The sequence below is a fragment of the Drosophila gunungcola genome, unplaced genomic scaffold (genome assembly GCF_025200985.1).
Source record: "Drosophila gunungcola strain Sukarami unplaced genomic scaffold, Dgunungcola_SK_2 000001F, whole genome shotgun sequence".
Classification (NCBI taxonomy): domain Eukaryota; kingdom Metazoa; phylum Arthropoda; class Insecta; order Diptera; family Drosophilidae; genus Drosophila; species Drosophila gunungcola.
The window spans coordinates 19909789-19925280 of record NW_026453197.1 but is presented as its reverse complement, the minus strand read 5'-3'; the positions used below and the strand labels follow the sequence as shown (position 1 = coordinate 19925280).

The window sequence follows — 15492 nt, the reverse complement described above, 5'->3', positions numbered from 1 at the left end:
CTCGCAACGATATGGTATGGATTTAGTACTTGAGTCTTGGGGAATATGGATTTTTGGGCATTTTTGAAGGAGGGCCAGGAGAGCAGCCCGAAAAAGTCGTGTCAAGACAAAGTGCAATAATTCACACTCACTTTCGGGTTTGACGGTTTATAGGTGGGAACAACGGCAACATTAGCAGCCAACATTGCAGTGCAACAGCAACATTGCAACAACAAACTCGCAGAATCGACAGCATGGACATGCCCAGACACTCCACTTTAAGACTCCTGTGATTATGAAACTTTACATGCACACTGCACTGACACTTTATATAGTTTATGACTTGATAAACTCTCACATCGATTCGCCAGCCCATTGTCCAAATAAAGTCATAAGCATGGTGCACCGATTTCAATTTACGATTTGTTTGATCGAGCATTTGAAATATGAAATGTTGTAGCAATTTTAGCATTGCCACCGGCGGCAATTTTCAGCTCACAGATTTATAGTTCAATTTGATCATGATTTATCCCAAAGCCCATAAATAATAACCGTGATTAGGAGGCCTTTAGGGAGTGGCCTTTGTCTAGCTGTCTCTCTAATTGCAGGCGATCTGAAATTTAATTAGCTGCCGATTAAAGGCCAATGGGCTGGTAATCTCGGGGCTATTTGCATACTATTTATTCAAGGGTTAAGTTTAAAAGTTGGATACCATCTTCGAAAGCCTCGCCAGCGGAGACTTAAACCGGAGCCGAAGAGAAGCCTTCGTTTGTTCGTTTTTCGCGGCGCATTCGTTGGCTGCTCGGAATACCGGACTTTCGGAGTCGAACGGCTACTTCTACTTGGCGTTGCATAAAAAGTGGTTCAGTGGAGCAAACGCCTTCAAACCGAAAGCGTCGCGATCGCCTCGAAATAAATCGCGGACTTTAAAACGTGCGGAAGTGAAGTGCAGCCAAGGATCAAGCTTCCATATCCTTTATCCTCTATAGTATATGGTGCCAGCGTAAAACTCCCCTGTGTTTTTTAAGTCACTTCAAAAAAAAAATAAACACAGCATTTGGAATAAAAACACACTTAATTTTGGATACATCAAATAATTGAGTTCTAAACAAAAGTGAAGGTAAGAAAAATGAGGAGTCAACGGGGCGTATGTGAGCCAGTTTTTGGCATAAATTTCGGAAATCGTTGGATTATTATTATTCACTTTCGCACGAAAGTTCCTGAGCATCGACTAAAACGAATATTTATGATGTCCATGTGTTATGTTTTTGACGTTAGAACATTAGATTAAGCAAATGTCAAAAATGGAATAACAATAATAATAATGCTAAACAAAAATTTAGCTCCGATTCAAAATGCTTCATAGCTTAAAATAGAGACCAAATTGTATTTTTGATCATAATTTTTAAAAATGAAATGAGCAAAACCTTTTTACGATTACGGTTCGATTTTTTTCCAAAAACATATTTTATAAAAACATATTCGTTCTGATTTATTATTATTATTAAACTTTAAACTCCCTGAATATTAAATGTGAACTCTATCTAAATACTTACTTATTATTGAAAATAAGCCACTATTTTTTGATTATACTTTTTTTTTCCTAGAAAACTATCTGAAATCGAAATGCCACAGATTGCATAAAGATTAAAACCATTTAACAAATTAAAGTTTGCCTGTTTAAATATTCAACGCATATATCAGAAAAACGTGAAATAGAACTATTTATGTATGACAACATTTTTCGGCTTAAGCTTTGTTTTTCATCGAGAACTTTCAATAGGCCAAATGTCACAGATTGCATAAACATAGCGCCATAAAAAATTATTGGCTTTTTAAGAGGATCTATACATAAATAAAAATCTAGTGTTGGCTCACATTTATTAATATTCATACCAGTTTGTTTAGTTTATTTTGTCAACCCCTTGCAATGCGGAAATGTGCAATATCTAATAAATACAAATTGTGCTAAGTAGTATGAAGAATATAGCTTAGTTTTCAGTGGGTATCAACTATACTACGACAAGGGAAGTCAGACTTTGTTGCTGAATGACAATTACAAATGTCTTTATATTACGGATTACTTTGATTAGATTCAATTTAAATGGAATTGGCCATTGAAATTGCAAGCGAATTGCGCTTTAATCAGGCTGACAGACGTCACACGGTGGCAGACAGACTAATTTGCATATTAATTTTAATTGAGTGAACAGCGACCGGCAGGAGACATCCATCGATAAAGTTCATTCAAATTGAAATGGAAAATGTCAGCCCCCAGACTCAAACTCAAATTCGAGCTCAAACTCAAATCGAAATGAAACCGAATTGAAATAGAGCCATTGGCAATTGCAGCTGCCCTGACTACGTGGTGGGTCCAATAAAATCAGACACAGAATAAATTTAAATACAATGCAGCTACAGATTGTCCAAACAAATGTGGTTACAGCAGAAAATTGCAAACTGAAAGCAAGTTCGTTGCCTAAGTCTTTTGATTGATTGACTTAAAATCTGCGAATTTTTGCCAGCATCATCCCACTCTCATTTCTCTATTCCGAGAGTGTTAAAAACGAATTACCTATTAAAACTTCCGCCTTACGAATGACAAGCTTGGCAAATTGTTACACACTAGCCATTCAATGTCATTGTCAAAAGCAAAAAAAAACTTTTTGGCGAAACCAAAGCAAAGCAGACACATACAAAAAAAATTCGCAAATCTCGAACTGTATTCCATCATCCAATTTGCATATGCAAATTTCATTCCCACGACTTTTAATTGCAATGAAAAAACTAGCAAATGGAAATGCCGAAAAGAAGACCTGAAACTAGCCGAGTGATATTAATTCTCGATAACTGTTTGTCTTTCGGGCTGCCAAGGTCAGGGCCAAGTGCGTGATGCTATCACCCTTAAAATTTATTACCAATCAAGACTAATTTGGCGCTTCTTAGGTATACATTTTATGGTTAAGAATTAAATTAGTTTTAGATTTATATTTGATATATGATTAAAGATTTAAAGGCATCTCAGTGAGTTGCAAATTCTGTAATTTTTATTTCACCGTAACATCATATTTTCTGAGCTTAACATTTTCTTGGAAGCAATTTCAATTCCGTTGAAAATATTTTACAACTTATATTGATTAACCCCAATAAAACCAGTCATATACCCTCTGAATAAAGTTTGATTTTGTGTTTTTATATTACCAAGGCATTACAAAACAAATTCTTATAAAATGACTGTAAACTAAACAAATTTCATTCAATTAAAAAGCCTGTGAATTATACATTTTTTCAGAGTTAAACAGTATTTTGGAAACAATTCCAATTCCTTTTAAAATAAATTACCGCTTGAGTGGTTTAAAAACCACCATTTCATGTTTATCCTCGAAAGAAAGACTTTGAAACCAACCAGTGCAATTATTTATTATACTATATTTCCAAATTCGCCGACCAACTAAAAGCTAAGAGCTTGTCTTAGTTGTTTACAAAAATTATTTTGTAGAACAAAAAACCCGAAATTGTTGTTAACAAATGGTCTCAACCCTATAAATTGTATTGCTTCTTTCTATATATTTAATGTACTACTAGAATACCCATAAATCTTACTTTATGGCTTTCTTTTAGAGTATAAAAACTTCGCTTTACTTAAGATGACTTTTTGTTTTTTATAATATACTATGGCACATCTTTGGGTCATTTTAATTAACACTATTAGCGCAGCCATCAAACAAGGCTAATTAATGAAGCAAAGTTAAATGACTTTTATTTCAATTCAATTTGATTTCCCCACACGAGATATGTGTCATAATCAAGTCAGAACCCTGACAATTCCCCCGGGGGAAACCGACTGAAGCAGGTGAACATGGATTTGAAATTCAAGTGAGCTCAACTTATTGCAGAAAAATTAATAAAATAAAATGGAAAAAAAAGGAAACCAGAACCAAGTTTGAGGTGAGGCACAAGCCAAAGTCTGGGCTGCACCTAGAAATGCGTATAAAACCGTTGACATTTCGCCCGACAACCTTACAAGACACTCTGAGTTGGAGTCAAAAACAGCGACAGAAACAGTAACAGAAACAGAAAAACAAGAGGGTCCCTGAGACAGACAATTACTAATTGAGTTTCCCCCTTGCGAGACTTACATTAATTACCCTCTTGAAGGGGAAGTGGAGTGGCCAAGATCCAACCTTTGGCTTCATTAAGGGTGGGCGTCGCCCAGTTGGGCCATTGGATTGTGTAACTCTTGTATCTTCGCCCGCTAAATGTTCAATTTACAAATTAACCAAAGCAAACATTTCGGTGCAAAGTTCAATTACAACAGCAGCAGCAGCAGGAAAACAAACAATTGTTGTGAAATCCCAATGTAAATGTAAGCGAATCGAATATCGAAACCCAAGTCGAAACAAAAAAACAAACAATAACAAGGGCAGACCGTCGAATTAATTGAAAGTATTTACAAAACTTACAAGCATTTAATATCGTCTAGCAATCAGAAAAATCAAATTGAATTGAAGAGCGCGGAAAAGCAAAGCCATCCACTCAGTGATTGAACCCGAAATTGATTGAGCCCAGCGGGAGATTGGTTTACAAGACTGGAAAAGTCTTTAGGCTGTCGAAAGGGTTTCCACCCACTGACCTTTGGGTAACTAAGCAGTTGATTGGATATTTCTCAAAATTGAATTTCAGAGAAGATAAGAAATGGTTCAAAAAACATTTAAAGAGTTTTGAAGGTCTAAAGATTAACATTTCATTTCGTTGCATATTACATAAATATTGCACTAAATAAATTTAAATACATCAATAGACTTAGACTGATCAAATTGATAAAATAATTAGGAATATTTACGTCTAATAAACAGAAACCACTATTTTTAAATATTACACATAAGTCCTAACAGTAATGTTTTTGCTGAATATTTAAACTTATTTTTAGAAATCTATTTAAATATATTATTTACTACGTTTTTCTAATTAATTCTGATTCTTTCTTTAAAAGAAATTTTTAAGAATGTCTTTATTCTTGTAAACATATTTGGCAATGATAAGAGCTGAACAAATTTTTTCAAAATTCGAAATGTTTGTTATGCTTTTGGTTATTAATCGAATTAAATTTCTATTTAGTATTTATACTAATTGTTAAATGTTGTTATTGATGAATGGCCATCATTTAATAGGCGTACCGAAGGTATTTCAAATTCCCAAAAATTTCCCAACCGAACCTTATTTTGAATGAAACTCCCACTGGTATTTCGCAACTAGCCAATTGAGTATCCAAAACATTTCGAAGAAGAAACCAATTTTATCCAAACCATTGTTTCTTAGCCTCCCGTTATTCAGATTTTTCCCCGAGGCGTCGATTATTGTGGGCCAGTCAAAAGTTCAAATTGGCCAAATTATTGATTGTGGGCCGAGTTCAAGTTGGGTTGAGTTACTTAAGTCAGTCAGGCAGTCGGGTAGTCACGCATATGCCCCTTTCGATTTCGATTTCGATTTCGTTTGAATCTGAATCTCTTTTTGTTTTGTTTGTTGGCGATTTCTCAATTCGAGTTTGCACTATGACTATGAGTGCTATGCAAATTGATCGGAGCGAAGTTACTTGAGCCCAAATTCAATTTGCATTTCCCAGACAAAGTTCGTGATATGTCAGCGGGCGTTAGAATGTGTTGGAGGTCACACCGCCCCTTTTTGGTACTCACCAGTTGACACTTTTGCTGGAACCTCGCAATTAGCAGAACCTTTCAAAATAAATCGTCCAATGTCGCTGGCATTTGTGACGAATTTCAGTTCAGCTTTGTTTGTGTTGTTGCTTCACTTTAATTCCGTTTTAATTGCTTTATCAAAATGCCAAAGCCCCTGCCTGCCTGCGAAAACGAAAGACTGAGGCAACGAACTTGATTTGAAAACGGGTTGAATCTGCCTTGTGTTTTTTGGCCCCCCTCATTAATAGTTTTAACTCACTGTTTCGGATCTTTAATCGCCGGATCTTAATTGTTGTTTCCTTCGATTGTGCAGTGATGTGTTGCTCTTGCTGCTGCTGTTGCATTTGCATAGCTGTTAGCACCTGTCCCAACTTATTGAAACATTTTTATTGGCACTTATATAGCATACACATGTTACTTCTTGTTTATGCTTATTTTTCGCTATTGGTATCCAGGTCAATGCGGCTGTCATTTGATGCAAGTTATTAGGTAATGTTCAGCAACAAATTGCGTTTTGCTTTCAATTTGGCCTTAGTTAACGCACATGTGGGCGTGGCGGCCCGGCCACGAAAGGCGTAGCTTTTGATTAGAATTTCGGTTTCGCAAAGAATAAAGGCTGGAAAATGTGTGATCAGTTGCCTTGAACTGTGCATTGGGAAATTTTAAGGTGGGGAAGTGGTTTCATTTAAACAATTTGAGCACAATCTGAGCAAAAACAAATTATATTATTGTATAACACATATAAATAATAAATAATTAAATTATATTATGTTATGTTTCTTCAAATGAGCCACAATTTTTACTTTATTTTTCTTCAGAAACTACTACATTATTTGTTACATTCTTTAATCGAAATTTTTTCTGTGTACACCTTAAAATGCAGACCCAGACAGACCCAATTCAATAACTAATTACAGCTTACAATTGTTTCCACTTAAATCATTGTCTTGATAGACTGAACTTTCTAATTGCCTTAGATATAGATCCGCCTTGTTACAATGCAATTAACAAATATCAATGTCAGCAGAAGTTTCTCTTGGCTTCTTTTGTCTTAAAAACTAAACAAAAAAATGGTGCAAGTATTTAATTTCAATACAATTTCGAAATGTTTCCTAATTATTATATACACAACAAAAGAGTATATAATCTATTAGCTTAGATTTTTTGTAATTCATAAATGTATCTCGCATATTCTATTGCAACTGTACTAAGCAATTTACCACCTTTGGGCTGCCAAATATATTTTGTACAATTAGACTCGCTCGAACACCCGCTTTAATTGCTCAAAAGAATTTAAGCTGCGAAACATGAGTGATTAAGTAAATTATCATTGGCCAGAACGAGATAGGCCCACTCAGATCATAGTAGATTTGCTTCCAGATAGATTCAGATGTTGCAACTAGCCGCGACAACCAGCAACTAGCAACTAGCGACATGCAACCTGCAACAGCGTCGCTGGCTGCGAACGACATCAATTAGCGGCATTTTAAGTGCGTTCCACATTTGGCGTGAAAAACGCTGAAAAGCGCAAGAGGAAAATGCGTCGAAAAACGCCTCAAGTCAATCAATTTTCCTACTGCGTTGTGGAGTAGGTACACAAAAAACAATAGTTCAATGTTTTTTTGTTATTTTACAAATAAAAGGATATGATCTCAATTTATACCACCATTCAAAAGTCTTAATAACCATGATATCCTTGGAGTAATAAAATAATATATAATTTTTAAATGGTGTTTTTTTATGTTTAACCTGTTTGTTATTTATTATAATATTATTTATTTAGCTGGTTTTTCAAAAGAATATTCTATAAATTCAATAGATCATAAAAGTTATAAAAGGTTTTGATGGTTTTAATTAAAAATCCTAATTTGAGCAAACAAACGTATTATTTATTATTATCTATAAAAATGACCCTGTCTTTTTATAAAAATATTATCAATGGATCAGATAGTATCATAAGATCACTATAGAATGGTACAAGTGGATTTATTTGCTACCTGTTAATATCCAAAATACCAAGTAGAGCTTTATATTTTTTTCCTGTGTACTGGTCAACAAGGAGGCCTGGTCAAGATTGCGTGGCCAGATTGGAAGCCATTTGGAAAGGCAGCGCTCGAGTTACGCGCCGGCAACTTACGCAAATTTTGCCAGTCCTCGGTACTCCGTCCCCTGAATCCACCCCTTCCCCTCCTCAGTTTCGCCCCAGATCCTCGAATTGCGATCTCCCCTAAGGCCCCAAATGTCCGAGCCTCTAAAAGCCGCCTCATCAGAGGGAGATACTCAGCGACACACCCTAATCGGGCCATGTCTTTGGATCTCGGTCTCTGGGACTCTGACGCTGACTCTGTTTTTTCGAGTGCCAGTGCCAGCCAGACACACTGTGTGTGTTGAATTCGATGTCTGGAGTTGCAGTCTCAAAGATTTTTAATTGAAATCTGCAATGGTCTGACTGTCTGGCAACTAGACAACTAGTTTACGCATTTGAAAGTGCTGTGCTGCGCTGGGCTGCGTTGGTAATTAAAAACTTGTCGTTCGATTTGATAACTTTTTTCTGAGTACCCTTAAACGATTGCGGGCGACGAGATCGCATTGAGGGGTTTGATGGCCTCAGGATAGCTAATGGGTTTTTTTTTATAAGGAAATAAAGTAATGATTTAACTTAGCTATATAACGTTTGGCTGACATTTGATGACATATTTTTATTACTTCAATTTTAGGAAGAGAGAATAAGGAAAATAATAAAAGTGCGAGTTTTTTTATTGATTAATAAAGTTTTGTTTCATCAACTACCATTAAGTCATGTAATTTCGAGGATATTATTTTTAATGTGTTAAGCCTTTTCCTTAAGACAGTTTGTCCGAAAATGCGTAAAAATTATAAAAACATTTGGATTTCAATATAAGATTACTTTATATTTCACGGTTTAATTTTTTGATAAAAAAATTGATTCTTATTGCTTTAAATTAGGGCAAACTATCATATTTTAGTTTAAAAATGTATTAAGAATTTGTTTTTTCATTAATATATTTAACCATAAATTATTATGTTTAAGTTGTTAAGCTTTTTCATTATCAATCAGTAAGTCTAGAGATGCGTACAATATTATAGCAACGTTTAGTTTTCAATATAAGGAAACTTAATAATTTATTTTTAAAATATAAATATAAAAAAATAGATTTTTATTGCTTTAAACAAAAACTCTTAAACAATTTAGTAATTATTAAAAAAAATCAGTAGCTATTGAACGTTTTGTAAGAGTATTCTACCTTCAAGCGACACCAAAACAGTTCCTTTCACGTTTCTTAGTCGGTCAACGCGGCGCATACGCAACATTTGTCATGATATGTCCACTCGGTCTGGACATGTTCATTTTCGGCGTGTAAATCTATGGTAGAAGGATGTACAGCCGAGTGATTAATGTGCCGGCAACTCGGCTAGCAACCCCCACTGATGCAATAGCCAGCAATTCGCATTCCGGCCCTGCTCGACACCATCATCCCGAGATTATTTTAAGTATCGAGATGCCAATTGATACCAGTTTATCAAAACCAGTTTAAACGCAATGCAATCCGAAAACCCAAACAAAACGCCCCTCCAGCTAATCCGTAAAACCCAAAAATATAGAAATAAAAAGACTGCAAATTGCACAACTTGCAGAGAGAAGGAGGCCATAACGTGACATCCTGGCTACTGGACCGCTGCAACTTAATATGCAACGCATTGATTACGTTTTATGGCCGCAACTTCTTAGCCTTTGGCTGATACTCACTCAAAAGTGAGTGGGAAAATCGTAAAGGATTTTAATTAACCGATTGGCTTAAAATCTAATTTCCGCTGCCAAAAATAAAATACAAAAAAAAATGCGCCACATTTTCGGTGATGCAATGTGCCACGCAAAAGTTATCAACAAATCAAAGCGAGTCCGAGAGCTGCATTGACACAGTTTTCCCACCCCGCTTTCCACCACCTTCCGCCCACTCCCTGCCCCGCCCCTCTGTTCCCTGGCGGCGGAAAATCCACAGAAAATTTATAGAGCGATGTGAGCTAAAAAAAGCCAGGCCCAAAGCGAGGTGCGTGAGCCGTTCAATCAATGCAATTCATTCATTGAGCCTGAAGTGGCCAACAACACGCAAGTTGACGTTTTTGCCTGCTGGCCAAGTGCCTTTCAAGTCCAGTGGCGTTGGGAAGAGGGGAAGGTTTTCCTAAAATTATAAAAAAGGAATTTATCAAATTACTTAACAAGCTAATTTTAATCAGTAGGAAATGTAAGTTATTAAAATTAGGTAAGCATATCTATGTTTTCTACTTCTTCTCTCATAACAAAAATATGGTTTTCATATGTTTTACTTCACAGAATTTGTAATGGTGAGAAATGCGTTTCAAGTCTATTACTATTACTGGAATTTATTAAGTTACTTAACAAGCTTCTATTAATCAATAGGAAATGTATGCCAATGAAATTAAGTAAACATATTTTTACATTTTCTTTTAATATGTTTTATTTCAACTAATTTTTAATGACAAGAAGTGCCTTTCAAGTCCAGTAAGAAAAGGAATTTATCATATTACTCAACGCAAGCTAATATTTACATTCATCACTAGGTACATTTCATTTTTTAAATTTTGATCATAATTTTTTACCATCCACAATTTATATTGTTAATCTGAAAACTATATAAGACTTTCCTTTTTTTTTTTTGTTCTTTCATAAAAAAAATATGCTTTTATATTAAAAGTTTTAATGTATATTATTGAGAAAACTTTACTCACAGTTTTTAACCTGATCTAATCTAAAAACTATCTTTGACCACCCCTTCAATGTCACTGTCTGAACTGTCACCTCCAAAGCCCCTGATTTCCCCCCCTTTCCCCTCTTATATGGCGTGTGTTTTCCCTGTTTTCAATAAAGAAAAAAACCCCTGCTCCTTTCGTATACTATACTTGGCACACGCTGCCAGCTCTGTGCAGAAAAATGCGTTTTCGCAGTATGCAAAAAAAAAAAATTGAGCACACGCAAAAAAAGTTAGCAAAAAGACAAGAAAAATCGATGACCAGCAAAAAATTGCGTATGGCCACAATTTATTGATTTATTATCGTGCATATAAAGCATAATTTATTACAAATCTATTTGAGCTGGGCTCAAGATAAGTGGTTTTTTAAGTCAGAGGAACTTTTGTGCGTAGCAGGAGATTTATTCGTCAGCGGAGGTACATAAACAAAAGACTTAGGCAACAAACTTGTTTGGGGAAGTTAAACATAACTAAAACTCTTCAGAGAACTAAATCAAACAGTTATGAACAGGATTCGTATTCTGTAATATTAATGGAAACGCGGACTATAAAATTGAATATAATATTAAATTATGAGGCATGAATTGGTTTGATTTTTAACAATAGCCTTAGGTAATAACAATTTTATAACTGATTGTAAGTCTAACAATCCAAAGACAACAAAAACTTTTTACAATCCATTTGGTGGCACTACATAAATAAATGCATTATTATCTCCCCCTTGTTAATGACTTAATTAAACGCCTTTTATGTAAACAACGGCAAGTGAGCCAGCAACAACTCGATGCATGATCTGAACCCACAACTGACACCAGAGCAACGCCCACGCAGCAAAAACAATAACAACAACAGCAACAACAACAATGACCACACGCCACTTGGCCGCACACTTCCCACGCCCCGCCCCCTTTACGCCCCCTTTGGTCCCGTTTTAACCATGGCCCCTGAGTTTGAACCTGCTGCCAGTTACTATAGTACAGTGGCTGTTTGTTTTTGTGTCTACACAGGGAAAAAAAGTCATTAGATAGAGAATTATAAAAAAAATAAAAGGGAATCTTTAAAATTACCCAATATTGTTAAAAACGATTGCTTTTATGTTTTATGCCAATAAAAATAAAGAAATTATTAAAGTAAAAGTATAAAGATCTGACCTTTCGAATTTTATTTTTATTTAAAATTTTAAAATATTTCAATTTTAAATATATTTCAAAAGCAATTACAATTTAAAAAAATAATAATATTTCTTATGATAAAAATAAAAGCACATAAACGTTAAACAAATCTTATTTCTGAGAATCACAAATGTTCTACTTTAATATATAATATATAATATATGTAATATTTATTTTTTTATTTGAAAAACATTGCAAATAATTACATTTTGTTCAGTGCATTGCTGTTTGTTCAGTGGTGGCGACTGCCAGTTGATAAATATCATTAAACCGACCGCCTTGCTGTTGGCTTTTGTTTAGTGCGCCCAAGAAGATTGATAATGCCACACAAAGGAGGGCTATTTGTGTGGGAAGTGTTAATAGGACGAATGAATATAAATATCCAATTAAGTGCAGCGATTTGATTTAATTGGCTGGAGATTTGTGGGGACGCTTTGTATAAATAATGGTGAATGGATGAAAGACCCCTGGTGACTATGAGATGTTGTCCATCCGATTTACTAATTAGCTTGTGGCTCTTTTCCAACCACCGCCTCCCATTATGATAGCCGCCTTGGGCAACGATCTGCGCATGAAATACCACGCCAGTAACAGTAGCGGCCAACTCGATCCAGAGACAGAGGCTACTCAACAATTCAACGATTCACCGATTTACCGGCAAACCACAACCAGTTACTTTTAACTCGGCTCACTGCGAAATTAAATCAATTAAATCAAAAAGAGTGAAGTTTGAGAGATTTAAAGCAGAGCGAATTGTAGATACTCTTGCAGTTCACTTTTTGTTTCACCTTTTTGTAAATTTATTGAAGAGCTTAAGTTGATGAACAATATTTTGTGAGATAAATTGGAATCCTACAATGTAATTTACTCATATATTATTTAATATATCCATTTTTATTTTACCTATAAAGAATTATACGAATTTCGTCAATACCCAAATAGTTTTTAGGATATCTAACTTGTAGACAGCGGCAACCACTAGAGTTGAGTGATTTTGGATCAATTATGTTTACGGCTGCTCATTAAACATTTATCGAATTGATTGAGCGGTTATGTGATGTCATAAACCAATTACATGTGTGCTAAGCTATATTTCGCTTCTATCGCTATACATTTCCTCTTTTAATAAGTCTCTTAAGTTTTTAATTACACATGCTTTTAGCTAATCTCTTTCAAATTCCAATTACAGATGCCTTACCACCGACTGAGTATTCTGGGGCTGCTGTTGCAGCTATCGTTGGCCTTCTGCCAAGCCGATGTGGGCTATCATTACAACAGACCCACGAGACCTAGTATTCCATCGGCTCCTTCGGGACCCGGATCGGTATATACAGGCCATCAATTTAGTGCCCTGCCCACGATTCATCCGCTGCCACCGATTCCCGCACTGCCGCCACTTCCAACGGCCAGGATTCCGATTCCCAGGATACCGATTCATCCCACTGCTCCGGCTGCCAGTATCGTTAGTCATTATCTGCCGCCCAAGCAGGTGGTTTCCACTTATATACCCCCTCCGGTGGCTGCCCCCATAACATCTATTAGCTTCCATGGCGCCCCCACTTTTAAGCCCATCTATGGACCCCCCACTCTGGCCACGCCCATTGTGGTGCCGCCCACGGGACCAGCTCCTCTACCGGAGGGTGGAAATCTACGCATACCCTTTGGCAAACAGGCCTTGATTTCTCCCGGAGAATCCTATGTGTCCAATGGCAGACAACTAAGGCAATATGCTGTCATCGAAATTATTGACAATGATATTGATGAGACACCGGGTCCATTCCTCGGGGGATCCAGTTTCTTCGATCGCTATGGAGCACATGTGGGTTCTCCGGCGGCGAATGGCATCCAGATAGATTCTCGAGCCAATTCCGCAATCCTAGCCCAGCAGCAATTATCCGTGCAGCCAAGATCTCAAGGCGGTGGATCCCAGGGAGGAGATGCCATAGCCTTGGGCTCAGGTGGACTGGGCTTTGTCCGGCTGGCCAATGGAAATGTCTACCTAGGTTCCGGATCCCTGGGCTACATCAGTGGCCAGCAGCGAGTGGCTTCTGTGCTGGAGGCACGCACCCGATCGGAATCCACTTCGGATGCCCTGCACTTTGGTCATGGTCCCTTGGGTGGAGCGGACAACCTGCTGAGATTCAAGTAGAGAGAGGCTACCTTCCTTAACCACACACACATACACAACTACATCTACATCTGCACAGAAAATAAATTTATAACAAATGAGACTTGTTTTGATATCAATTGTCGATTTGATATGTTCGAAAAAAAAGAAAAAGCTTATCAATTTTACATTCTTCAAGTAAAACCTTTGAATATCAAATTGATACTGCCAAATTTTTTTTCTGTGTACTACATCTATGAAAATATGTATATTTTATTGTAAATATGTAATTAAAGAACCACTTCTTGTTTGTGTAGACCGTAAGCATGATTAAACTATTTCAGATTCTTGTACATTTGTCCTATGCAAAACAGCGAAACTTGATCAAATAAATACGAATATGGTTAAAAATAAATAAACAACAACATTTTAATAATAAAATATACAATTGATTTAAGAAAAGGTAGGTATCTGAGTGGCGCCATAATGAACGATCATGAAAACGGACACTTTGGAAACTATAAATTATTATGCTGTTGTTACCCAAAAGTAGACTACATTGTTTTACAAATTTATGGAAAAGTTCTTAAAGGCAAAAATACTAAGGTTGATAAGCGCGAAATTGTGAAAACCTTTTTACAAACTAATTACTTAAAAGAAAAGTTAAATTAATACATTTTATTTAGCAGTGTTTGATGTAATGATAATTCCCTCTTAAATTTTCACTTTTTTCAGGTGAAATTTTATCTTGTATAGAAAATATAAGTTAGGCACAATAACTTAAGCATTTACTTTAATTGGGTTTCTTAATTTTTTGTAAAAGAATTTTCATTTATGAACATTTTTGGATTAATATTTATGTTTGATGTTGCAAGTTAATATGTTTTGTACTGGCAGATAATTTGAATTTATTTTTTTAATATTTATTAAGAATAAGAAAGAACCTCAACATAAACATGGATTCGATTCATTGTTTATACAACTCAGAATTAATTACCAACTATTTGGCTTGCGTAGTTTGCTCATTGATTTAAATTGATTGCTTAATATTTATAACTCTGTAAACATCTGTAGATCAGACAGAATTTGCACGCGTAGCACTATTTGCACTATCTCGTTTGGTCGAAATTTTGCACTGCGCTGCTAAATCTCTGCTGAGCAAACACTTTGCCAGCGCCTGTTTGCCATTTGCCATTAAGTAATTATTCATGCGCAGTATTCAAATGGGGCTGGAACGTGCCGGGATCAGTAGTTGTTGTAGGGATCGGTCTATCTGAACATGTGCTTGGCATAATACTTTTGTACACTGATAGAAAAACTTAGAAAGATCAAGTATTTCGTTTAAAAAGCTAGTTTTTAGTTATTTTAAATATGGATACTACATTTTTAGTATTTTATTTGACTTTATATTTGGAATAGTTATTTGTATTTAAAATTTTAACTTAAATTAATCTTAAATGCATTATATTAATTAAAATAAATCCGGCTCATTTTAAATCTATCTATATTTTCCACATTAATTAAAATACTTTAATATTAAATCGAGCAATTAATATGCATATGATTTATGAATATCAATATATAACATTTTGGATTTAATTTCATTTAATTTCAAGTTATTTCAAAGTTTATTTCTAAGTTCTTCCCAACGCCACAAGCTAGTCATTTTACTCTCCCTTTTTTTTATCAGTGTATACATAGTGGTGAAAAAGGGAGGCAAGGGGCAGTCGTCTTTTCGTAACTGCGCA

At 35.6% G+C, this 15492-nt stretch overlaps 1 protein-coding gene across 1 annotated transcript; it reads left to right on the top strand.

Moving 5' to 3' along the window:
• The first annotated feature begins 847 nt into the window (after positions 1-847).
• Positions 848-14171, top strand: LOC128262255 (sine oculis-binding protein homolog). The gene is made up of 2 exons (XM_052996411.1): positions 848-1099; positions 12827-14171. Exon 2 carries the CDS (start codon positions 12827-12829, stop codon positions 13784-13786), a length of 960 nt encoding a protein of 319 aa, XP_052852371.1. The 5' UTR covers positions 848-1099; the 3' UTR covers positions 13787-14171.
• Positions 14172-15492: the final 1321 nt, after the last annotated feature.

Bases quoted from the DNA above. Each gene is read 5' to 3' on its own strand.
- LOC128262255 (XM_052996411.1), top strand. From the start codon at position 12,827: ATGCCTTACCACCGACTGAGTATTCTGGGGCTGCTGTTGCAGCTATCG.